The sequence below is a fragment of the Pseudorasbora parva genome, chromosome 8 (assembly GCF_024679245.1).
Source record: "Pseudorasbora parva isolate DD20220531a chromosome 8, ASM2467924v1, whole genome shotgun sequence".
Taxonomy (NCBI): Eukaryota; Metazoa; Chordata; class Actinopteri; order Cypriniformes; family Gobionidae; genus Pseudorasbora; species Pseudorasbora parva.
In genome coordinates this window covers 36,701,915-36,729,863 of record NC_090179.1, presented here as the reverse complement: position 1 = coordinate 36,729,863, position 27,949 = coordinate 36,701,915, and the positions used below count along the sequence as shown (strand labels likewise).

At 36.7% G+C, this 27,949-nt stretch overlaps 1 protein-coding gene and 1 long non-coding RNA gene across 3 annotated transcripts; one reads left to right on the top strand and one right to left on the bottom strand.

Annotated features, from left to right (window-relative positions):
• On the top strand, positions 1-27,288 carry LOC137085282 (uncharacterized). Of its 2 annotated transcripts, none has more exons than XR_010906949.1 (3): positions 1-82; positions 651-723; positions 27,118-27,288. It is a non-coding gene; the product is annotated as an uncharacterized lncRNA (long non-coding RNA). The 2 variants fall into 2 exon arrangements; XR_010906948.1 differs by having other exon boundaries at positions 11-82; positions 651-698; positions 27,118-27,167.
• On the bottom strand, positions 15,466-27,293 carry p2rx8 (purinergic receptor P2X, ligand-gated ion channel, 8). The gene is made up of 12 exons (XM_067451835.1): positions 27,019-27,293; positions 26,718-26,862; positions 25,931-26,002; positions 22,244-22,319; positions 22,027-22,123; positions 20,314-20,397; positions 20,045-20,189; positions 18,299-18,414; positions 18,055-18,145; positions 17,905-17,970; positions 15,754-15,836; positions 15,466-15,586 (listed from the first exon to the last, which is right to left on the bottom strand). The coding sequence occupies exons 1-12, from the start codon at positions 27,150-27,152 to the stop codon at positions 15,523-15,525; spliced, it is 1,173 nt and encodes a 390-aa protein (XP_067307936.1). The 5' UTR covers positions 27,153-27,293; the 3' UTR covers positions 15,466-15,522.
• Between the last annotated feature and the right edge of the window lie 656 nt (positions 27,294-27,949).

The window sequence follows — 27,949 nt, the reverse complement described above, 5'->3', positions numbered from 1 at the left end:
GAAACACGTTGAAAAGAACGAGAGGGAGGCCAGGAGAGTTGCTGTAGCCTATCCCAGTCGACCACGGCGTTATTTAAGGCAGGTTAGTAGCTTCGTATAGCCTATCGTTATTTCACTGTCATATTTACTTTCGTGGGACAACTAGCCTATGTCATTACCTGCACCGCGGCAGCGGCACGCACCGCCGTCAAATTGATCAAATGATTACGTGGTCAAAATCACTGTCTTTTTACGCTATTGTAAAGAGAGTTTGTTTGTATAAAGCACAGAAAAAAATGTCACAACCCATGTCACAAGCATTATCCACCTGCCGGCTGTTGATACATTTTATTACAGTCCAGAAAACACGAATAGCCTACAACACACTGCTCTTGGATGAATACATTTATTGGCTTTATTTAATAATATATTACACAGTTACATATTATCTTTATATAAATAAGACAAGTATTCTTGACAATTTATTTATGGTTAGCCTGCGTTTTGATTTTATTATGATCAATTTCTTGGTTTTTGTTAGTTTTTATTAGTTGTAAAAATGTTTATGAACATTTGCCTTTTAAAATAAAGGATTTACAACAGCACCACCATCTTCTGTTACATATAGACTGTCAGATTGACTTCTTTATACTTATTTTAATGTTCTGCAGCAACAGATGTGGCATCATCACAACCCCATTCCAAAGATGACATGGAGGGTCAGTGCAGAAGATACTCATTTGGGTATATTAACTTGTCAGGAGCACTTTATTTTTTTGTATTTAGTAGTCACATATAGTTTAACTAAACTAAGTATTGGTTTATTCTTGATACAACTATTTGAGTCATGGTATTTGTTGTCTACAGAGCCAGGCTCCTCAACCCAGCAAATGCATGAACGTTTGCTGGTGTTAAGAAAAAAAACGTAATTTACATTTATCTGTTTTGTTATTTTGTAATAAGCCCCTAGGTTAACATGTGGTTACACATCAATATTTTTTCAGGGGGCCCCAATTCCTCTAGCTACGGCCCTATATAGGCCTGTATATAAAATCAAGCAATGTCTTAGTTATCATACTATAACTCACAAGGTAACTACAGGACGCGAAATATGGTAAGGCTTGAGAATTAAGTTACTTGCTAAATCTTGTGAGATTTGCTACATGTAATACTTATATATCAGAATAATCAATATTCAAAAACAATACTTTTTTTTTGAGTGATTTGATTCCCAAAAGTACAATATTTTTTTACTTGAATCAGTCAGGTGGCACATAAGTACTGAATTTGTTAATAATAATGGAGTAAATATATCTTTAAGAGAATATTTAAAAATTAGTTTGTTGTACTTCCCCAAAACCACTTTACCTTATCAAAAATGGAAAAGATGTATTTTGTTCATTTGTCTCTTCATTGTTGCAGGGCCTTTCCATTAAGGATACAAAATTTAATATTTAAATATTTTTTTAAAAATTATTTTTGAATCTGTAAGATGTAAATACATATGTAATTTCTAATAAAGTCAAAGAAAATGAATGTTATCCATATAATTATATTATTAGTAAGGTTTTTCACTATTATGCTAAACTACATGGTTTTACAACCCCAGGCCCCTTAGTTACTGTTGCTAACTCGGACAGACAAACTGAGTTGCTAAGTAACTGTCTTATAATGATAGCTGTCAGTGAAAACCTTATAGGCTTATCGCAAGTTGTTTATGGACACAGAATGTAGCGGGCCTCCTCCAATTGATGGCTTAACTGATGGTTTATGAAATTTATTGCGTCCTTTTTCACTCCGTATTAAGAGCTAACAAAACATAAGAAGTACGCATTAACATCTCATTCACAAACTCTCTTTCTACGTTGCATTATCATTAGCATACACAGCAAATTATACAAAAACACTCATACAACTCTAAAACATATCCGGACTTTGTGCCCTTTCGGGGGTGATAATAAACTTTGTAAAGTTATCTGGAAAAAAACTCCATTAAAGAGATTATATAGACATACATAAACAGAAATATCAAAAATGTAACGTCAAACTTTGAAGATAAATCACAATAAAGTCTGTGACATAGAAGGACCTCTTGAAGAGAAGCATCAAGTTGGATTTAAATATGTAATGGAGGGTTATATAAAAGATTTTCAAATAAGTGGGAGATTAATTTGGAAGCGGGTTTACAGATCACAATGCAAGCGGGAGAAGCCTTGTGTTACGCTCGTCAACGATCACACATGACAACATCCAGGATCAACACTGTGCATGTACTGCAGGGTAAGATTAAATAATTTACATTTATCCATCTTAATATGGAGAGACGCACTGAAATGTAGACCCTCGTTTGTGTTTTTGACCTACACTGTTAACGCTACATGACAGAACAGTTGGTTATTTCAGTTTGAATGTTACCAGGGACTCACTAACTTTAATTGTAACTTAATGACAGTATGACACCCAGCATATCCTCCAGGATACCTGGAATCAGTGTTACAAGTACAAGACGCATCATTTTCCGATTTTTGTAACATAACACAACCAACGATGAAATTTCCAATGGTGCTGTACTGCTGTCCAAGTTCCGGTCCCCGTGCAACTGATACTCAACTGCCATTGGCTCATCTGTGTTTGAGGGGAGGGGCTTACTGATAGGTCAATTGTTAAAGGGTTAGTTCACCCAAAAATGAAAATTCTGTCATTAATTACTCGCCCTCATGTCGTTCCAGACCCGTAAGACCTCCGTTCATCTTCGGGAATACAAATGAAGGTATTTTTGTTGAAATCTGATGGCTCAGCAAGGCCTCCATTGGCCACAATGTCATTTCCGCTCTCAAGACCCATAAAAGGTTAAAGGCATTGTTACAAAGCCCATCTCACTACAGTGGCTCTACAAACATTTTATGAAACGATGAGAATTAGTTTTTGTGCGCAAAAAAACAACAACAAAATAACGACTTATATCGTGATGGCTGATTTCCAAACGTCTTCCTGAAGCCTTGGAGCACATGAGGGATGGAGATCGCACTCACAGCACTCAGCTCGCAGCTGCAGGCATTAATATAAAGGATGCTAAGCAATGTAAGTGTTTTAACTTCTCAAGTTAATTACTATGAAAGTTAAGCTTCCAAAGGCATGAACTGAAAACGCGCCAGACTGAACACGCGTTGTAAATGTATGCGCGAATGTGGTCGTGATTTCCTCAGCTCTCATCACGAGAGCTCATCAGCTCATTTATGACGTTAAATGTAATCTGACTCCTAATCTGAGTTAGTGCTGTGAGACTCATGCGGCAACTCGATCGTTATATTGAACAGACACGTTCAGTATTTAATTGTAGTGTCTGTTCTCTAACTCAGTCACAGTAATCCAGTAGCGGTGGCTTTGGGAATGGCCTCACAGGGCAGCGAGGCATTCTGGGAATTGTAGTTTCATCCCCATGAGACAAATACATTTTCTGTCTTTTTTCAGTCTAGAAGGCACCAAATTCAAAAATAATTTCGCATTTCTGCTACAATAATGACCCAGTTTAAATACAGATTCATCTTTGCAGCGCTGAAGTACCCCTTTAATGAATCAGCGTATCGATTCATGATTCGGATCGCCTGTCAAACTGCTGATATCATGTGACTGGCAATTGAACCACTGATTCGATACACTGATTCATAACGGTTCGAAGCTTTACGAAGCAGCGTTTTGAAATCAGCCATCACTACATAAGTCACAACATTGTAACAACATCTTTAGTACATTTCATATGGGTATTGAGAGAGAAAATTACATAGTGGCCAATGGAGGCCTTTCTGAGCCACATTGGCAACCGTATGTTCTGGTCATTGGATTTTGATTGACGCTACTGGGACTTTCACTGTATCACTCCGACTGTCTTTTCATGCGTTCTAGACAGATTATCAGTCTGCAAATGTATTTTGGTGACTTTTTCTTTACATCGACACAAAGAAAGTGGCAACAAGTGACTGTGTTTCTGAGTGAATCAAAGCAACTGAATTTAGTTTTACAATCACTGACACTGAATACTAGATTTGTTCAAAATGTCCTGTTGCTTAAAGATTTGCAATGTTAATTTGGTATGTTAGTTAGGCTTTGTTTGGAATTATTTTAGTGTGCGGAGCAATAGGTGGCCCAGTATAATGCACAACACAATCAAATTTTAAAAGCAAACACAAGTTCACAACACAAAGAAATCAAGCCATAACACAATGAAAATGCCACAACACAACAGAAATGCCCCCGACCACTAGAGGCCTCTTAGGGTGCAGTAAAGTTAGTTTTCCTTGCCATTGTTCTATAGGTTTGCCAGTCTTGCAAAGATATAAACACCTAGATCAGTTTTAAGTTGTATATCGACATTAAATATACATTCAAAATCACCTACATGCATTATAGGCTTGATGCCCAAGGGAACGTCTGTCTGCATTCCCCCATGCAGTTAATGCCATTTGTATGAATTAAAATTACTTTTAAAACTTAAAAACAGACATGTTAAAATTTAACAGCTTGGTTGTATTGGTAAAACTGACTCAGTAATGCACAACATTGGAATTTGAACATTTAAACAAAAAAAGTCATTTTAATTCATACAAATTACATGTTTAAACTGCAGGTCGGAATTGGTAGATGGAACGTAGGCATCAAGCGCCGTGATCGCGAGTAAGCGTTTACAAGTATAACTATGCAGCTATGCATGTAGGGGAATTTTGAATTCATTTCATGTAGATATACAATAGTTACAAGCTTAAAACTGACAGTAGTGTTTAATATCTTTGCAAGAGGCAAATCTACAAGGGGGTAGTCTAGCACTCAGAAAGCGTTCCACCCATAGGGGCTGCCATTGCTAACCAAGCCATCACCTGCTGTTAGCATCCTATTGACTCCCATTCATTTTTGAGTCACTTTGACAGTGAATAACTTTACATCTGAGGCATTTAAAGACTCCATTTGTCCATTGTTTATTTCTAAAGAAACACGGCAATGCATAAAAGGCTCCATTACCTTGTATCTTACACTATCGCCCCGCAGAAGCTGTTTTTGTAAAAATAGGCTAATGATTACCGTAAAATTACCGTATAGACAGGAGATGCTCAGAAGCAATCTTTTACTCTCTATAGCCCTATTCGGACGGGATTAGATTAACATGGGGACATGGGGGTAAAGTCATTTTACCTCAGGACGTCTGTCATATTAATGGCCAATTCGCACGGGATAAGACATCTCAGTAAAACTAGCAGAAGTGGGAGGAGTAACTCGCTTTACGCACCTCCTTGACGTCATGTGCGTATGACGTCACCGTTATCACGTGAGCAAACACACAACCTGAGCGCCAGTCTGAACTCCGTCTCCAATATATATGTGTGTTTTAATAAACAGTTAGGTCCAGTCTAGCGATTCTGATTGGATTATGTTGGTAATAGACACTTTCCTAGAGCTAAAATAAGTGTTGTGCCTCTAATAAGTGCTTTTGATCTTCTTTTTTTGCTTTAAATGATATGCGGAAAATACCGGACATTTTCCACAGATTTGTCCCACCACCTACAACGCAACCGAATGCTTCAAGCGCCTCCAAGTTCGCAAAATGCGCTTTTTTAAACTTTTAAAGAGGAAATGACAGAATTTTACCATACATTTTTACAGCAGGTCTATTCGAACGGGATTAGTATTACCCGAGGTCATTTTTCCAGACCTTTTTACAGAAGGTAAAAGTCTCGGTAATCTTTACTGACATTGTCCGTAATGATTACCGAGATGGCACATTCGGACGGGACTAAAATCACTGAGAACCTCTGGTAATAATTACTTTACCCCCACGTCCCCATGTTAAACGAATCCAGTCCGAATAGGGCTTATGAGACAGTCGGGGGGACGTGGAGACAAAGTCTGATAAAGTCAAGGGAGAAGAATGGGGAGAAGCCCATAGTGAGCCAAAAGCAACGGGACAAAACATTTAAACAACATGATTCAGATTTTACTTTCCACAACTACTAAGACCTACAACTGTCAGACCGGTTGCTCACGTCACATCTACGTCGTCAAGCTCAGTCTGAGCCTGCGCAGTTCGCTCAGCCATCAGGAAGTGAGTGCTTCTAATTGACCTCACTTTCCGCCGTTGAAGTCTATGGGAGTGCTCTGTCCATTTCTTTTACTGTCTATGCAAATCTATAGAACGATGGCAAGGAAAACTAACTTTACCGCACTCAGAGCCCCCTAGTGGTCGGGAGCATTTCCGTTGTGGTGGTGTGGCTTTTTTGTTGCGTTGTGGCTTTCCGTTGTATTGTGGCTTAATTTCCTTGTGTTGTGAACTTATGTATGTGTTTTAAATTTAGTTGTGTTGTGCACTACTGGGCCACCATAATACGATAGACCTAGTAGCTGGAAATATTTAATATTTCGTCTAGGCCCAAGTTATTCAGTAAAAGCATAGGCCTACCCCGCAATTCTGTGTAGGCTATCATGTAATAATAATATGGAGTACTGAGGAATGATCAGAGTAGCCTATATCATATGTGGGTGGTGAGGAATCATATTTAATTTTAGATGAATAATAATAAAATAACAAATTTGTGATAAGAATGAATTCATCCCCTCTGATCAGTGTGATCTCAAAATTATTACATTTATTACTACATAATTCCTTCTTGCCCAGCAAGCAATTTTGCGTCTAAAAGACGTCTAATAACCGTCTAAACACAGCCCAGACGTCTAGGCTAAATCAAGGCTAAACTTGGGCTGTCAGTGAAAATCTAATAGACGTCTAATCATAGCCCAAAATTAGATGGCTACTGAATGGCTACATCTATACGTCTAATAGACAGCAAATATGGGTCTAGGCTAAATCAAGGCTAAATTTGGGCTGTCAGTGAAAATCTAATAGACGTCTAATCATAGCCCTAGTCATCAAATAGACGGCTAACACATGACTAATCTATACATTTAATAGACAATAAAATGGCTAAAGGATTCTTTTCACTCAAATATAACAGGTTCTAAAAAAATAACAATCAATCAAAACACATTAAATATAAAAGTTTTATTTAGAAAGAATATTAACAACAGAGACAACTTAAGATAATACAAAAAGATTAAAACATAAAAATGACCAAATAAAATGTTAAAAATAAAATTAAAAATAAAATTAGGATAAGAAATATGGAATATTAACAACGTAATATAATATAATAAAATAAAATATAACAAACTCTGTTGCCGCTGGGAAGTCGGTCATCATGGCATCTGCCAAATAAGAAACAAAACATTGCACAAGAAAAGCAATGTTGACATCATAATTGTTTACTTTATTTACAGTAATTGTGATGACGTCATTCTCTTTTGCTTGGATGCGCACTAAAGCTGGGCTATAAAAGGTTAAGATACATGTATGTGACATGTTTAAAGAGAGAGTCATCATTTACTCACCCTCAAGTTGTTCCAAACCTGTATGGGTTTCTTTCTTCTGTTGAACACACACAAAAATATATATTTTGAAGAATGTTGGTAACCAGATATTTGATGGTAGCCACTGACTTTCACTGTAGGAAAATAAATACAATGGAAGTCAATGGGGCCCATAAAGCTTTTGATTACCCAGGTTCTTCAAAATATCTTCTTTTGTGTTCAACAGACAAAAAGAAACAACTTGAAGGCGAGTAAATGACAGAATTTAAATTTTTGGGTTTAAAAGATATTTTAGCCATTATGTTGCATTAGAACAATGAGGTAGATGATTGGGAAAGCATTGAATGGTTTAAGGCAAAAGTGAATTTCTGATCTTCTGCTGCATTATGAGCCATCCTCTCAGGTCATCTGGGTCAGGTCTGCTTTCTGTCCCCCGAGTCAAAACTAAACATGGAGAAGCAGAATTCAGTTTTTATACATAACATATCTTGAACAAACTCAAAGAAAACCTGCAGTACTGTGGCAACTCTTCATTTATTTTAAATCATTTAAAAAAGACTCATATTTTCATATAATGATCCAAAGAGTAAAAGGATATTTGTGGCTTTCATGACAAATTATTATAGGTTGCACATGTTTCATGTTCATCCCCTTGAAGGTGTACATGTAGCATGCTAACCACATGGCTTTATTCTACAATGTTATCTAGCTAAAATCTCACCGTTCATACACGATAACAAATAATGTATATAATGAGCATATGTCAAAATGAAAACACAGATACTTACAAGGCCAAATAATGTCCTTTAACGTTTACTGTTGCCCGTTGTTGTTCTCCGTTCTCGTCCTCCTCTTGTGTAAAAAACAATCGACTCCAACCGACAGAAATGTGTTTCGCGATATCTGCCGTTGCCAGTAGCACAGGCTACAGTTGCCACCTAGCGGTTGAGAGTTGTATTTTTTTTTTTTTTTTTTTTTCAAATATATCTAGCTTACGATTTTCTTTGACTGTCTTACATTTTAAGTGAATGTTATGCGGGACAGCAAAGCTAAAACTAATTCAAATGTTTACAAATGGGTGGGCTAAAAGCAGACTACACACAGCCCGTCCAATTCAGAGCTAAACCGTGGCTACAGATAGACCATGACATGAAATGACACATCTTGCAGATATTATTGACAATGCGAACATGATGTAATATTAACCATATCATGTGCTACATTGCCAAAAACTACAATTAATCAGTTTAGTCTTTTGACTAAAAGTGGGCTACGAATAGCCGGTCTGTATAGGAGCTAAACCGTGGCTACGCACAGCCATGAATATATCTCGTTAAAGAAATGAAACCAAACACCTTGTAATCACTGTTAACTTTGCTTACATGATGGAATATTATACATCTCACAAGTTATTTGGACAAAAATTACATGTAACCAAATTCAAGATTCTTTTGGCTAAAAGTGGGCTACTCATAGCCGGACTATATCAGGTCTATAGTAAACCTAGACGGTGAAATGACGGCTATTGCTTGCTGGGTGTTCTCTATAGAATGTAAAACAGTAGGCCTTATATCTTCAGGCCCCAATTCCAGCCCAAATGCCCATCCGTGCTGCACAGTGTTTGGCAAAATACTCCAGAGTATCCTCAGTTAACTCCTGTAACCTTTGAAGATGGCATCATGGCACAGTTTTGTACAAAGCCAATTAGAGCTGTGTCACACAGTTGCCCTGAGGTTAACTGAGCTCCGACGCAAGTGCCAATTCTGTCAAGATTCTGTGGGTGGTAATCCATGTAATAATAAAGTGTTTTTCTGCACATGGTAGACACTTTTAAACCCTTTTGACAAGATTATTATTGAGCCCACAAGAACACCATAACACACTGATGTAGCAGTACTTACAGTGGTTTAACAAACATTACTGAACCGTTAGATAAGGGAGTGTTTAGATATGCATGCGATTTATCCTCATCTAAAATCTGCCGTTTTGGGGTGGGGGTGGGTCGGTAGTTAATCAAACTAAATATTGATTAGACTATATGCTGCTTTCATATGTTATCGGTTCACTTCTGAAGTCATGGTTAGTGCTTTTAAAGAACAGGATTCATGGAGGACACCAGGTTTATTTTTGCCTGTTTATTGGGAAAATCTTTTTAAAACCAAAGCTATATTTATAGTCCCATTCATTGACAACCATACATATCTAGAATAGATAATTGCTGTTATTTTAGTCAAATACATAATAATTTTGCTGTGTTTAAAACATACAATACACTTCAAATGATTTTTTTCATATAGGCCTATGTAAATACCTATGCACTACTTTAACGAACAGACACAGCGATGTAGCTGTGGGGGTGGGCGGGGGGAAGCAGCCAAGCACACATCTGAAATGGGACACTCGTCCACAAGCCTAGGGCCCATGTTCAATCTTTGAAGGAAATTAAATACTTTACTCAAATCAAGTATAATTTAAGTAATTCCTTTTAATTATTTTTACTTGAATTAGAAGAGGTTGGATGTGGAAATATCCAAATTAAAATGTATTGCGTTTCAGTCAATAACACATTGCCTGTTCACATGTTAACCACATGATGTCGCCATAAGACAACAAGAGCATTTTTGTATCAATTATGGCAAAACCAGACTCAAAATACTATAAATGACTGGTGTTTTCTTTGAAAACAACTGAGGAAAAGCTTAAATTAATGTAGGCCTATCATATAAACTTGGAGTCTAATGTTAAAGTTTGTTTTTATGTTTGACATGGGGTAGCTTGCTTATAGAGTGGTGCAGGTATGACGTAAATTTGTAGGCCAAAACGCAGAAAGTTAGCATATTAGCAATTCCGGTTCAATAATCCCAAAGTCCATGGGATTTTTAATGGGGTTTTGGTTAAATAGCTGAAATAAGGTCTATGGCAAACAAGCTTAAGACACACTTGCACCAGGCTATTTATTCCAGAACATAAAATTACCCAACTCAAGAATTTTTTTTGTTGTTACGTAAACTGTTAGCCTATGTAAACTATGGAAATCAGTTATAATAAGAAGGTAAACAATTTATTGATTACTTAAATTACACTGTGATGTTTTTTTTTATTATAATAAAGTTATAGACCTATTAACTTTACAATTACATAATCATATTTCTACTCCATTTTTTTATTTTTAAATATAAACATTTAAATGGTGGCTGCATAAAAACGTGCCACATTTATTCATACATTCATTAAATATTAAAGAACGTTAAAAATGACAATGAATAGCCTATGCAATATGTTGCATTTAGCAAAATGCTCCTCTTAAAGGGGTACTTCAGCACTGCAAAGATGAATCTGTATTTAAACTGGGTCATTAAAATAGTAGAAATGTGAAATTATTTTTGAATTTGGTGCCTTCTAGACTGAGAAAAGACAGAAAATGTAGTTGTCTCATGGGGATGAAACTACAATTCCCAGAATGCTTCGCTGCCCTGTGAGGCCATTCCCAAAGCCACCGCTACTGGATTACTGTGACTGAGTTAGAGAACAGACCCTACAATTAAATACTGAACTTGTCTGTTTAATATAATGATCGAGTTGCCGCGTGAGTCTCACAGCACTAACTCAGATTAGGAGTCAGATTACATTTAACGTCATAAATGAGCTGATGCGTTCTCGTGATGAGAGCTGAGGTAATCGCGACCACATTCGCGCATACATTCACAACACGTGTGGCGTGTTCAGTCTGGCGCGTTTTCAATTCATGCCTTTGGAAGCTTAATTTCTTGCCTTTTATATAAATTAATTTGAGAACTTAAAACACTTACATTGCTAAGCATCCTTTAAATAAATGCCTGCAGCTGCGAGCTGAGTGCTGTGAGTGCGATCTCCATCCCTCCATGTGAAAATAGCTTCCTCTGCTGGCTTTAGTCTTTAGCCTCTGGACAAACATTTCAAAGATGACGCAAATATCGTCAATTTGCATCATGGGAGGAATTTTTTCAGAAATAAAATGCATACATGAGGGGGGAAGCACAATCATTTGATTATACTCCACGGTTTCTACTGAGACAAAGCCATATGCTAATCGCTGAACCCTTGTACATTTTTCTTGCTGATAAGTTTATGGATATGTTTTTTTCTGAGGTAAATGTAACGTTACATGACATTGTTTACAAGCTGTTTTGACGTCTTTCCGCGGTTGCAACACAGTTTGAGTGATTCTGTGTGACATGATTGATATCAAGTCACAGCGGCTGAAAGATGTTTGTTTTTTTATTTCATAATAAAATTGACGTCATTTGAAATCTGAGACTTCGTTTCATATCAATATTAACAAAGCACATAGATTATTGCGATTTATTGGCTGGACCGGCGCTACAACACTGTTGCTGTTGGACAGTGTTACTTTAGAAAAACAAGTGATTTATGCACTTTTTAATGTCACATTTTGTAATGTTGATTATTTTCTTATCCAGTTTTTTGAGGAGGCCAATATGCCCCTTGGATGAAACGGCCCTGGTTTATACAGTTTCCATGACACGGTCAAGAAAAAATCTTTTTATCATACTATAGGGGGCTACCAGTTTGCTAAGTTTCAAGAGATTATTAAACGGCAAGAACAAACTATGCAAAAACGGCAACCCTTCCAGCCAGTAGTATATTCCTGCACACTCGCTGTCAAAATTCAGGGGGCAATTTCGAACACAGCAGGGAGAAAGCACTAGAAGCTAATATGCCCACCAGATCACATAATTCAGTGGAAAATTAATAGAAATGAATATTTTATCTAAAGAAATACAAATTAAATAATTTAAATATAATATTCACAAAGAGTCACACTCACAAAGTCATAATATTAAGGAGAAAACGCACAATTACCATTTATGTGGGTGCAGGCCTAATGGAAATGTAATATAACGAGCTAGTGAAATATTGACATCACGATATGCTAATTTGTTTAAATTCATACCTACGTAATCACCTTCCCCAAAAATGTATATATTTTTTTCTTTTTACATTAAAATTTAAAAAGAAAAAAAAATTGACCTACCTACCGACCTTTTTTTTTTTACTGCAAACCAAAATATTTTTAAGGATGGCCTCAGGCGTTATAGAAGAAGACTTAGAACTGTTTATCTTGGGAAAATTATGTTGCAAAAATTGGGTGCCATAATTGTGGCCATTTTTTTACAAGCTCTCATAAATATCTAATTTTACCTGGTCAAAAACAGCTCTGTTTTCAGCAAGCCATTTCAGTGCATACGACTTTAAATGATAATGAGCTTTGTTCAACCTGCCCGCTAGTTGAGGGGAAAGAATGCTGACGGGAGTCTCTGAGGACACATCTGCAACCGTATCTTTCTCACCAGCGTACAAAGTTTGTAATAACACAATAACCATAATGCATTGTTCATTATAAACGTGGGATTATTAATTATATTGAGAGCATGTCGTAATGCAAGATAACTTACCCTGTAAACTTTTGCAGCATTCATCGTGAAGCGTGCAAGCGTTTCAAACTACCCTCACTTCTTCTGGAGGTGCAGCAGGAACACAAATAACTGGTGGTCCTTGTTTCAGGAGCAGCTTCTTGGTAAAACTTGCTTTATACTGACCCTCGGTTATAAAGCAGTCTGGTGAGAAATTATTTGCGCAAACATGAAAGCATTGACGTTGTTCGGGGGCAATATTCCCTTTGAAAACAAAATTCAAAAAATCAAAATGACTGCTGTGTTCGTTATTACACCTAAGAACTGAACACCACAATCGCTTAAACGTCATTCTGCTCCAACGTATCAACAAAGGCGGACTGTGATGATGACCGCTTACTCAGTGTGGGTCTGTGTTGAAAGTAACAATGCTGTCAATCAACAATATGTCACACAGTCGAACTGCATAAATTATTAAATTTGAGATAATAAAAAAAAAACACTGGATGGATTTTTTTTCATTATAGGGTGGTTTTGTGCAGGCACTGCCAACACACATTTCCATACAATCAACTTGTAAAAGTGCATGTGCCATTATATGACCCTATAAAAACTAAAAGGAAATGTATCAAATATGATTCATTCATTGCATGAGTTTAATGAATCTTATCATATTAAAATGCCATTATAAATATAATCGACTTTCTGAAGTAATGCAATAAATGTATTGAGTCATCGCAGTCTTAAGCTAATTACAGGTCATTCTCAAAAACTTAGCATATTTTGATAAAGTTCATTTTTCCATAATGTAATGATAAAAATTAAACTCCTATATTTTAGTCATTGCACACCAACTGAAATATTTCAGGTCTTTTATTGTTTTAATACTGATGATTTTGGCATACAGCTCATGAAAACCCAAAATTCATATCTCAAAAAATTTGCATATTTCATCCGACCAATAAAATAAGTTTTTAATACAAAAAAGTCAACCTTCAAATAATTGTTCAGTTATGCAGATGCACAAATATTTGGTCGGGAATCCTTTTGCAGAAATGACTGCTTCAATGCGGCGTGGCATGGAGGCGATCAGCCTGTGGCACTGCTGAGGTGTTATGGAGGCCCAGGATGCTTCGATAGCGACCTTAAGCTCATCCAGAGTGTTGGGTCTTGAGCCTCTCAACTTTCTCTTCACAATATCCCACAGATTCTCTATGGGGTTCAGGTCAGGAGAGTTGGCAGGCCAGTTGAGCACAGTAATACCATGGTCAGTAAACCATTTACCAGTGGTTTTGGCACTGTGAGCAGGTGCCAGGTCGTGCTGAAAAACCAAATTTTCATCTCCATAAAGCTTTTCAGCAGATGGAAGCATGAAGTGCTCCAAAATCTCCTGATAGCTAGCTGCATTGACCCTGCCCTTGATAAAACACAGTGGACCAACACCAGCAGCTGACATGGCACCCCAGACCATCACTGACTGTGGGTACTTGACACTGGACTTCAGGCATTTTGGCATTTCCTTCTCCCCAGTCTTCCTCCAGACTCTGGCACCTTGATTTCCGAATGACTTGCAAAATTTGCTTTCATCTGAAAAAAGTACTTTGGACCACTGAGCAACAGTCCAGTGCTGCTTCTCTGTAGCCCAAAGTAGCTTGACCTGGGGAATGCGGCACCTGTAGCCCATTTCCTGCACACGCCTGTTCACGGTGGCTCTGGATGTTTCTCCTCCAGACTCAGTCCACTGCTTCCGCAGGTCCCCCAAGGTCTGGAATCGGTCCTTCTCCACAACCTTCCTCAGGGTCCGGTCACCTCTTCTCGTTGTGCAGCGTTTTTTGCCACACTTTTTCCTTCCCACAGACTTCCCACTGAGGTGCCTTGATACAGCACTCTGGGAACAGCCTATTCGTTCAGAAATTTCTTTCTGTGTCTTACCCTCCCGCTTAAGGGTGTCAATGATGGCCTTCTGGACAGCAGTCAGGTCGGCAGTCTTACCCATGATTGCGGTTTTGAGTAATGAACCAGGCTGGGAGTTTTTAAAAGCCTCAGGAATCTTTTGCAGGTGTTTAGAGTTCATTAGTTGATTCAGATGATTAGGTTAATAGCTCGTTTAGAAAACCTTTTCATGATATGCTAATTTTTTGAGATAGGAATTTTGGGTTTTCATGAGCTGTATGCCAAAATCATCAGTATTAAAACAATAAATGACCTGAAATATTTCAGTTGGTGTGCAATGAATCTAAAATATATGAAAGTTACATTTTTATCATTACATTATGGAAAATAATGAACTATCACAATATGCTATTTTTTTTTTTAGATGGACCTGTACTTGATGCTGCTAGACTAAGCATTAGTGTAAAACAAGTGGCAAGCGACCAGCAATTCCCTCATTTACAATACATGGCAGACTTACATCTCATTGAGCAAGCTGAACATTGAGAGTTGAAACAAGTGAAACAAGACATTTAAAGATTCCAGCCAAATCATAAACATGCATCAAGTTTATACAGGTGCAACACAAGTCCAAGACAAACATAAATCTGAATATGTCATTGCATTTATACATAATGCAAATATATTATATAAATAACATCTAGACTTCAGCTAATGTGTGCCTCAGAATAAGATGAATACATCATTTTAAAATGTTTTTTTTTTTGTTGGATATAAACCACTTTCCTCATATTTCACACTACAAGCATTGCAATTATTGCACATTTCATAAACTGAACTTTCTCCTTGGAATCGCTGTCTTCTTTTTTTTCGGACTTTCTTTGTCATTCCTTTAAGGAGATATAATATAAAGATGATCAATGCTTGCTTATACATGTGTTTAATGACATTTGACATTAAAGAATAAGAGCGTAATGTATTATTCAAATTATATTAAGCTTAAATTAAAGAAGACAGCACAGCAGTGGTATTTCTAGCATATATTCTAGAAACATACATTGTTTTTATCTCAAATTTGGAATCTCTGAAATCTCTGCTCTTCATCATGCACAGAAGAATGAAGTCACACAAGAAAGAGCCCTGGAGAAAAACAGTCTTGTTAGCAGCCATATAAAAATGGAAGATGTATGACAACAACATTATGACTTGGATTTTTGGTCTTGTAAATTATTAATGCTCATTTAAATGAGTGTCTCTGCTTCACAGTTATATGCACAGATCAGGCATAACATTATGACTATTCCTAGTATTGTGTTGGTCACACTTTTACTGCCAAAACTGCCCTGACCTGTTGTGGCATGGACTCCACTTGACCCCTGAAGGGGTACTGTGGTATCTGGCACAAAGACGTTAGCAGCAGATCCTTTAAGTCCTGTAAGTTGCGAGGTGGGATCAGATCCTGACTGGTCTGTGGCTATGCAGCCCCATACGCAACAAACTGTGATGTCCTGTGTATTCTGACACCTTTTTATGAGAACTAGCAATAACTTGTTAAAGGGGGGGTGAAATGCTGTTTCATGCATACTGAGCTTTTTACACTGTTAAAGACTTGGATTCCCATCCTAAACATAGACAAAGTTTCAAAAACTAATGTTGGACGTTTGATAGAGTATTTCTGTGTTAAAAATACTCCTTCCGGTTTCTCACAAGTTTCGGGTTTTTTTCGAGTATGGCTCGGCTTGACGTTAATAGAGCGGAAGGTCCTTGTATGGGCCGCACGGGCTCTTCTCCCGGTAGGGTGCGCGCGTGTGACTAGAGCGAGAGAGAAAATGCACGCCCATAAACACTCCGCGCCGCGCTCCACTTTATTCCTATGGGTGACTTCAACGCTTCAGCACAGCATTCCGGGAAGGCAGCGCTGCATTTGAACCGATTTGAACACAGAATGGACGGGAAGCTTCACAACATCGCTTCAGTCGCGTCACAAAGTGGATCTCCACAGTCACTGCTGTCAGGACTTCACCAACTCATACCAAAGAAGTGTGTTTTTGACGGAGCGGTCCCAGCGATAAAGGTTCGGTCCTGCTTTGGAAGCAGCCGGTGAGTAAAACTGCTTCAAATGTCTGTGCTGTTGGTTATCGTCGCGTGAGTAAACATCAGTAAACGACACGATCGCGTGCTTCGTCATTCAAATGCGCTAACGGACTTCATTGCTGTTCTCTGTATAACGTTACACTAGTCTGACGTGCAAAACCGTTTTGCTTGCTACTGCTAAGGTCTAGTCGCCGCATACAATAGTCCATAAACCTAATCATGTCCTCATAAACTGCGAGTAAAGACACACAAATGTTGACAGGTCACTAAATACAGTACATACCACAGAGACGGACGTCCTGTGTTGCTTTTTCTCCTGTTCAATTTATTTCTGCCTCAGATTTGATTCTGGATCATTATCTGTATTAGCTGAGATAGCCATGGGTTTCTCCACGCTTGAGGACGTCACCGCTTTGTTCGCGATCGTCATTCTTTAGCTCCGCCCACACGATACGCCTCCAGGCGCTTGTTTTTTTCCGGAAAGACTCGATACAGCCTATATTTCTTTTATAAATATAATAAAACTAAAGACTTTTCGGAGATATGAAGGATGCAATACTACTCTATAGGTACTCAAGATTGACATGAGATTGACTGAAACTAAGTGTTTCACCCCCCTATTTAAAGCAATTTCAGCTACAGTAGCTCGTCTGTTTGATCAGGACACAGGCCAGCCTTCGCTCCCCACGTGCATCAGTGAGCCTTGGCCGCCCATGACCCTGTCGCCGGTTCAACACTGATCCTTTATTGGAGCACTTGATAGATACTGACCACTGCACATCGGGAACACCCCACAAGAGCTGCAGGTTTAGAGATGGTCATCTAACCATCACAATTTGGCCCTTGTCAAACTCACTCAAATCCTTAATATTGTCAATTTTTCTTGCTTTTAACACATTAACTTTGAGGGCAAAATGTTCACTTGCTGCCTAAAATATCACACCCACTAACAGGTGCTGTTATGAAGAGATGATCAGTGCTATTCACGTCACCTGCCTGTGGTCATAATATTATGCCTGATTGGTGTATGTTACAATGGCATTCTGTAGCTAAAGGCAAATACCAAGTTACAATGTTATTACAAATATGCATAGTTATCTGAATATTTACTTACAGCTGTCATTAAAGTAAGAACCGATGCTATATGGATGAAGGTATTAATAATACTAAACTTTCTTGCCTGGAAAAGACTCATAAAAAAGAATATTACATATACAATTACATATACACAGCACTTGTGCATTGCTGTCATTGAGTCACATACCGTTCCAAACACAATGATGTTTAAATGAATTCCATACGCTTTGAAAATAGTTCTTTGCTTCTGTCCTGCAGCATCATTATAGCGAACAAATCTGAGAAGACAGTTATTGGAAATCTTGAGCATAACTGCTTTTTATTCATTTACATTTATTCATCAATTATTTACTTTCACAGGAAACGCAGCAAAGCTCTTAGAAAAAATAGAACTCATAATTCCTGGGACTTAATGCCTTGGATAAGTGTACCTGTTGTTATATCCGGCATCACAGCCCAGAGACAGAAAGCTGTAGCGAGGATTGCACTTTGAGTCCCCTTTATCAAGGTCACAGGACCACTCAATCAGAATCGCAAATGAACCACCCTGGCAATGCATTATATGAAATTATTACATTCAGCACAATAAGCAACATAACGTCTAGTAAATAAGGGTGTAACGATACTCTCAGCTCACAAGACGAGACGATACACAATATCGGGCTCACTAAAACGAGATGAGACGATATTTTTAAGAAAGTCTATGTTAAAGAAATCTTCAGTGACAAAATATGAATGGAAAAATTGTCTACTGTCTATAAAGCAATGCAGGTGCATTTTACTAGGGCTGTCACTAATGATTTTTTTTTTTTTTTTTTTGGTAATCTAGTAATTGTTCAGTTATTTAGACAATTAGTAATCGTAGAATATTGTTTGTGTTAATAAAAATACACTCAAAAAAAGAACTCATTGGACAAACGCAATTGAATTGAGGGCAGGATTTCCATCCAATAAATATGTAGCTGCAACATAAAAATAAATTATGCAATTAAATGTAATTGAGTTGGTCCAACTCAGTTTGGGCCAATACAGTTTAAATTAAATTGATACATTTACAAAAATGACTTTTTATGCTTGCCAAACTTAAATTTAAACATTTAATTGTAAAATCAATTTTAAGCCATTTTGTTAATCATTTTACACTGTCTATATATATATATATATATATATATATATATATATATATATATATATATATATATATATATATATATATATATATATATATATTTGTTTGTTATATTGTTATATATATATATATATAATATATATTTATTTGTTATATATATATATAAAATATATATTTATTTGTTATATATATATAATATATATATTTATTTGTTATATATATATAATATATATATTTATTTGTTATATATATATATATATATATATATATATATATATATATATATATATTTGTTATATATTTATTTGTTATATGTATGTATATATATATATAGATATAGATATAGATATTTATTTATTTATTTGTTATATGTATGTATGGTATGTATGAACAAATAAGGAAACAGTGATGTCACTCCTGACATGAGCATAGATCACTGAGTGTCCGAAGCCTATGCATTCTGCATGGTAACCACAAAATTCAAAAACATTACAGAAAATCCTCTAAACACTAGCATTAGCTAACAACATATTTCCCTTTCCTGAAATACACATAAAGATCACTTTAATCCCTGCAAAGCATCATTACCTCTAAGCTGCTCAATTAGTTGTCAACAAAAAATTATTCATGTAGTTTTGACACAAATTATTTAAGTAAACATCAGTTTTAAATATATTAGGTTGATTACAATCACCAACGACCTGGTGATTATTAGACTTTATTAAATTGTTATTATTGTTTAATATTGGCCAAACAACATTTAGTTAATGTCCATTTATCTATAGCTAATATTTATGTCCATTTATCTATATCACAAAAAAAAAAAAACATTCAAGCCCTTCTTAGATATGACGCATTTACATATTGTATTCACTTTATATGCATATATCTAATTAGGATGAATACTAATATATATTTAATAAGTCTAACATAAAATAAACAAACCTCGATGAGATATATCGCCATGTTTTAATATGGTGAAATTTCAGTCACATCCTGACTAATAAATACAATTTTGCAAATCTGGCACACATTTCAGTATTCTCACCTTGTGTGCCGTTACTTGAAAGCTGCATCCTGATTTATTCACAATATCTCCCAGCCGAAATATAGGACAGTACGGCTCAGAAATTTCATCATACAAGCAGCTTCTTAAATATGATTTACTTTTTGTGGTTTTGTTTACATTAAATCTAAGAAGAAAAAACAACAATTGAAATAATTGAATGGTAATGGTATATAGTGTGTTATTCAATAAATAGTTTTGTGCTGGGTTTGTACACATTATTAATGAATGCATCAGAGTGAATGTCTTACTTTGAGAAGTCATACTTGGAAAATCGGATGAAGTTCCTTATGTACAAGGTAAAGTTTTCAGCTTGTCTCATTACAGTGGCTGTGCTAAAAGAATTTGACATGAGCATATCAATGTGACTTATTTATTTAAAACTTAATCTTACAATTACTTTTTTTTAGTTTATCCACCTTATTTTGCACCGTGAAATTTAATATTCTGTGAATGTGCAGGACTTCCAGTTCATTTGCCGCTATAAATGGTAAAACTATTTTTGTTTGTTAAAGGGGAGGGGGGTTGTCTAATGCTATTGCATGCATTCTGACTTATTAGTCATCAACACATTATTAGTCATATTATAACTGTTAAAGAGTTGGATTCTCATGTTAAACATAACACAAAAAAATAATTGTTGGACGCATGATAGAGTATTAAAATAAAAATTTTTGCCAAATAAACTCCTTTGTAATTCGAACAAGTTCCGGAAAGGTTTTTTCGAGTATGGCCATGTATTATGTCAAAATGGGTGAAATTTCTTTTATGGGCCCTTCTCCAGGAAGAACGTGTGCATGACAACTGTAAGGGGGGTGGTTTTTTTATAACTCATTCATTTACATTATATGAGGCCTTTAAGTTCTGCATAATTATGGGTGTGGTTACTTTGATTGAAAGGTGGATAGCCATTTATCCGCTGTCTTTTAGCCATTGCGTCACCTCAGCTCCGCCCACATCCTGCCTCTTTGCCCATTTTCTGTTATCCGGGTCGTGACGCGCAATGCCGCGCTGCCAAGATGGCAACGTCAGAACGGCTTCGGAACGGCTACTCGGAATCGTATGGGTGACGTCACGGACACTACGTCCATATTTTTTTTAACAGTCTATGGTCACGCTTTGCTCTCTCCAACGATGGCATTTTTTCCTGGATTCACAACCTCACCGCTAAATGGCACTATAAATCACACACCGCACCTTTTAAGGAAACATTGGATGTGTTATGTTTTTTTCAGAGGGCATCGGAGTTCTGCAAGTGTGTTTGTTTGTTCCCTGTCTCGAGTTGAAACTGTATCAAATGTCTGTGTTTTGTTGGCAATCAGCGTGCACACAATGTAGGGCTGCACAATATATAGAAATTATCAAAATATCGCAAATGTATATATTGCAATATACATATCGCAACGCAATATCTGAATGATTTTAATAGGCTACTTCAACACTGTGAAAAAGTGTAAGTTTTAGGTCGAAGCTTCGACACATATAGCCAGGGGCGTCGCTAGCAATTTTGGGCCCTATGAAAGAATATGAGGTTTGGCCCCGAATCGTACCAAACATGCGCCCTGTAGCGATCCAAAATCATTGTCAGCCATTTAATTATATACACTACTCAAACAAAAGTTTGAGAACGGTATGATTTTTTAAAAATGTTTTTAAAGAACTCTCTTCTGCTCACCATGGCTGCATTACCGTTTTCAATACTGATAATAATCATAAATGTTTGTTGATCATCAAATCCTCATAATGATTTCTGAAGGATTATGTGATTTGAGACTGGAGTAATGAGGATAAATTCAGCTTTGTTCGCATGCAGGAATAAAGTAATTTTTTTAAATATTTTGCAACGTCAAGCAGGATGACACAGGAAGCCAGGCACATTCAATTTACAAACATTCTTACGTTAAAAAGAAGGTGGATACTTTGAAGTAGAAAAGTCTTCCATTAATGAGAGAAAATGTTCTTACTCCGGCTCCTGGGACTTTTCAGTGGGACACCAGCCAGTTATTTCACAAGTGCCATTAGAATCCTCGTCTGTTTTCAAACAAATTCCAGTCTTAATTCCTATGGAGAATTAACATATTTTAATACGATATATTTCAATAAATGGAGGGCAAATATTTATGCAGCATGGACTTAGTTAGCATGTTAAATCGACTTTAACTTCAGACTTTGTGACAATACCGTTTCCAGCCCTAACAGCCTCTCCCTCTCTGCAATCTTCGTCCTTAGTGCACATGGCATCTGGTATTAAGGGGTTCTAAAAAAAAGCCATATATCCTACTGTTAGCAATAAATGTATAAACCTACTGAAAATATTAACTTATTTTGAGAGGAACTTGTCTAAGGTGATGATTTATGGGGCAACTTTTTGAACAATGTAACAGAGCGATGTTGCTATGGGCACTTTCCCATTGAGAACATGCGTCAAATTAATAAATCTGCATACTTTAGATTGGTCGTCAATCTAAAGCTCATCACATTAAAATTTGGAGTTAAGAGGGCATTCGTGTCAATTATTTTAACTATCAAACTAGTATTTACGATAATCCCGATAGCACATGAAGGCAGCATTAGTGATGCGAGTGGGGATTCTCCATGCCTTGTTCTGCTGGTTACTTATTTACGCCAGTAGGCGGCGACAAGTGACGGACCTTATGAGTGAGTCTTTGGATCATGTCCTCAAATTACACTCCCTGTTAAGTTATTCAAGGACCAAATCACTATTACATTTGCCATCTTGTGGAATAAATGCACTGAATTAAATATAATTCTTACCGTTACATCAAAAAAAGTTTGTTGTGGTCGGTCATTAGCAGGTTTGAAAGTCAATGGATGATTTTTTTTCTTCTTCACATACAAACACATTTTCTTATCTAGACAGATGCAGCATTTTAGGAGCCTGATACTGGTATTTTTTTAAAGGGGTAATATAATGGCATTTTTGTACAAGTTAATATGATTATTTAGTGTCTAAATGAAAACTTTGTAATATACATTAATAAAAAATTCTCATTAGTATTGTAAGAACTCATTTTACCTGATCAAAAACAGCTCTGTTTTCAGCAAGCCATTCTCGTGCATATGCTAATGAGCTTTGCTCACCCCGCCCCTCTGTTCTGTGGGGCGCATTCACTCTCACACACCATAGATTGTAAAAGAAATGGACAGAGCTATCCCATTGACTTCAACGGCGGAAAAATGAGGCCAATCAGAGGCACTCACTTCCTGATGGCTGAGCGAACTGCGCAGGCTCATATTGAGCTTGACGACGTAGATGTGACGTGAGCCTCCTGTCTGACAGCTGTAGGTCTTCTAGTAGTTGTGGAAAGTGAAATCTGAATCATGTTGTTTAAATATTTTCTCCCGTTGCTTTTGGCTCACTATCGGCTTCTCCCCATTCTTCTCCCTTGACTTTATCGGACTTTGTCTCCACGTCCCCCGACTGTCTCATAGACAGTAAAAGATTGTTTCTGAGAGTCTCCTCAGGTCTATATGGTCATTTCTTAACTGTGCGACAGAGTCGCGTTGGTTATGACGCAATCGTTAGCCTATTTTTACAAAAACAGCTTCTTCGGGGCGATAGTGTAAAATACAAGGTAATGGAGCCTTTTATGCATTTTCGTGTTTCTTTATAAATAAACAATGGACAAATGGAGTCTTTAAACGCCTCAGATGTAAAGTTATTCACTGTCAAAGTGACTCGGGAGTCAATAGGATGCTAACATCAGGTGATGGCTTGGTTAGCAATGGCAGTCCCTATGGGTGGAACACTTTCCGAGTGCTAGATTACCCCCTTGTCACACACACACACACACACACACACACACACACACACACACACACACACACGGAGTGTCGCTGTTGACAACAGTAGAGCCGAAAGAATGGCCATGCGAGTCTCTGAGGAGATCTGTGCAACTTTAGCAATATGAACCGGTGTCTGACAACGGGACAAGACAACAGCTTCAACGAAATGCGACAATTAAGGCTAAACGGGACGTTTCTGAATGGTTGGTTAACCTAGTGTCACTGATCTGTCTTTATGAACAGGCAGGGTAACGATTAATGCTATGTGTTTACTGATGTTTACATTCGTTCATTGACAGATTGATGTTACAGCTAATGCCAATAAAAACTTGTTTTTCTGTAAATGTCGGCTTGTCAGTGATGCTTAACGTTATCAATGCAGTGTAATAACTGTTACAACACGATTTATTTTTTGACAGTAATTTATAAACCATCTACATAATTAAGCTTATGTTAGTTAGCACGTCCACGTTAACTTTAAAACCGGCGTACACAGTTTGTAATAACACAACCATAATACGTTGTTCATTATAAACGTACGATTATGAATTATATTGAGAATGTCATACATAGAAAGCATGCCGTAATGTAACTTACCCAGTTTAGCTACATTTAGTGTACACGTTTCAAACTACTCATTGGTGAGAAATAATTCACGGTTCGCGCAGACATAAAAACATTGACGAAAACAAAACTCAGCCACTGCATCTTGAGCGGTTTGGATTTAGGACCATCAGAATGACTGCTGTGTTCATTATTACACCCAAGATCAGAACACTACAATCGCTTAAACGCCATTCTGCTCACGCCTATTCACAATGGCAGACTGTGACAGAGCTCGCTCAGGGCGGGTCTGAGATGAAACTGCTTGTCAATCAACAGTCGTGGGAGGAGTGTCGGGCCGTGTGACGTCACACGGCTGAACGGCTCTATTTGAGACGGGAAAACATAAGGAGATTTAAAAAAAAAAAACACTTTTTTATCATTATAGGATGGTTGTGTACAGGCACTGCCAACACACATTTCCATTCAATCAGCTTGTAAAAGTGCATGTACCATTATATGACCCCTTTAAAACCGGGTCCCTGAGTGGATAAATCTGAAACTGAAACCTTGTATTTTCATATGTACAGCCAATCCATATATTATTTTGTGAAACGGTGATGTCATGAAATACCCGCTCAGCGCCTCATTACACTCATGCCTCTAATAACGCGGTGGTCCTCCTATTGAAAACAACTGAAACAGCCAACCGTGTAAAAAAGAAACGCTTTGGTGGACACATACCCTAAAAGGGATCCTCAACGCGTCATCAAGCCACGCCTTTGTTTTGAATGAGCGATCTCTAGCGGCAAAACTTACAGACTGTGCCTTTAAGTAAAAATCTGTTTTAACAACTTGTTACGCTGTAATATTTAATCATTAGTAGCTATACTTAAACTCAAGTATTGGAGTTCTGTACTTTGTCCACCTCTGCACACGCAAGGAAAATAAAAATAATATTTATATAAAATATATAAAATTCCCATTCCCATAATACACATTAAATGCAAAAAAAAACGTATGTGCGAATGTCCCCTTGAGACAAGAACATGAAATGATCACCGCAAAACCACTGCAAGTATATACAAATCAATCCAATCTGGTTTATAATGGGGAAGTAGCTAAAAAGCACTGTAGTGTTTTGCTAACCACAATTAGCATACATCCGTTCATACAAAATAACTAAAGTGCTTTTACACTGGTAATGGGCTGAATGGAGCATGGTAATTAGTGGGTGCAAGGAGGGTTTGTAATCAGCTACTGATGTTATCCTACTAGCTTAACAGAGTTGAGGCATTACAGTCAAAAACCTAGATGTGTTTGAGAGAACAGCTGATGTGTTAAGTGTTGTTGAAAGTGTAGATGTGGGTTGATGGTGAAGATGTTGTGTCAAAGTCGGTTTCCTCTATTTTTCCATGGGCTGTCTAACCCTAATCCTAACCCCTAACCTAAGGGGAAACATAGGGGGATTAGACTTTGACCTAAGAAAGGGAAAACTGACAGTTAAATAAGTTTTACCTCTGAACAGTTGTCCATTTTTTGGTTTGCCGTCTCGATGTAATTGGTTATTATAAAAAGAAAATCCTCACCCTGAAAGTGAAATTAAACAAAATGTTAACCCCTTCACTGTCACCTGCACGTATACGGGCATTCTACATTTACTTCACTATATTACTATTAAATCCTAATGTAATCATGACAAACTATATATTGTTGGAAAGGTCTAACACTCCTGAAGAGATATGTGTCCATTGTTTTATGATAAAAATTACATGTGGACAGTAAAATAGTAATTTATGACGAGAGTGCCCCTCAAAAAAAAAAAAAAAGCTATCATAACAGCAGTTGTAACCCCTTTATAGCCCCTAAACAAAATCTCATGGGAACTTCAATTTTTGTGATATCAACTTCAAATTTGCAACACAATTTGGTTAGACACATGGCTTTGATTTCATAGTAATTTTTTTGTAACATTTTTTTTGTAAAATATTTATTTTATATAAAATAAAAATATTTAGTACTGTATTTTTCATTTTCAATAAATGTAAACTTCCATAACTTTTCTATTATTTTATATTTTGAAATGCTTTCACTTCAGCAATAATCTTATTGTCATCTTTAAATCAAGACCAAACTTAAGTCTATATTCCAAAGCATTCATGAATTACAGCCCTTTAAGTTTGGATAGTGCATTTTCATGACTATTCTCAAAAAGGGGGGTGACAGTTAAGGGGTAAAGCAAATCATCAATCATATGACACACAACTGATCAGAACCTTTTCAGACTACAGTGTGTTTGACTGACCTGTTTTGGCATAACATAGTCCTCCGGTCCCCAGAGTTTTGAATCTGTTGTGTTGACGCTTGCAACTCCTTTAACTTTAACTACCACAGAACTCTCGATAGTGTCATCTTTTGCCTGGTATTCTTTCTTTGTCACAAAGACCCACCTGTTGAGATAAAGCATGTTTAATATTTTCCTATCAAAACTGTAAAAACTCAAGAGAGGAAAAGAAAATGTTAAATTGAGAAAAAAAAGGTAATTGTTTCAAGCAAAACTTAGATTTGGTCAGGGTTAGACTAAATTAAGTATTTATAACTCTTACCCGACGAGATATCCCATCACAATGAGTTGAAACATTCTGTATAAGAGTCCCACTTTCTTATTTTTTGTGACCACATATTTGGTTGTTTTATATTCAAAGACATTGAATAGATGTAGACTGCCCAACCCAGCCATTCCTGCTCCTGCTGTTGGAAGATGATGTGCTGCTGCTCACACGCCCTGCTTCCTTAGAGCTACATTGTCATGTGCATCACGTCATTTTGCAATTTACATGTCACGTTCTCCATAATTCTATATGTATTTTCTTGTTTATGATGTAAACCATGTTCATTAGACCTATTAAACTTGGATTGAAAAAAAGATGTTCCACATTATTAAGCAAGTCACAGTTCTCATGCAATATGAGGAGGAAGAAAGATCTTTCTGAAGATGAAAAGCATGAAATGCTGCAATGTTAAGCAAGATAATATTGAAATAATGAAAAGTAATATTTTGAACTGAATGGAGATTATTGAACTATCATAAAATTTGTGAGTAATTTCAGCATAAGAGAACTCAATCAGATAAAGTTAGCATATATATATATACACACTGTAAAAAAATATTTGGCAAAAAAGGTACCTGGTTGCCTTAATTTTGAGTTCATTGAGTTAATGAACATTTTTTGAGATTTGACAACCTTTATTAAAATATTATTAAATATTTTGTATTTTGTAAGCATATTGGGTAATTGTGTGTGTTTTATTTCTGATGACGCAGAGAAACATGCCAAATAGTGCTATTTTCATGATTTATCAAATTTTTTATGTGGTTCAGATACAAAAATATTTTGAGTTTCTATTTATTAAACAAATTTCCTTCATTGTATCAACTCAAATTTTTAATTTCAATAAACTTAACTTACTTACTTACTTTTAAGTTAAACCAACAAAAACCAACAAAAAATGTTTACTGTGTGTGTGTGTATGTAT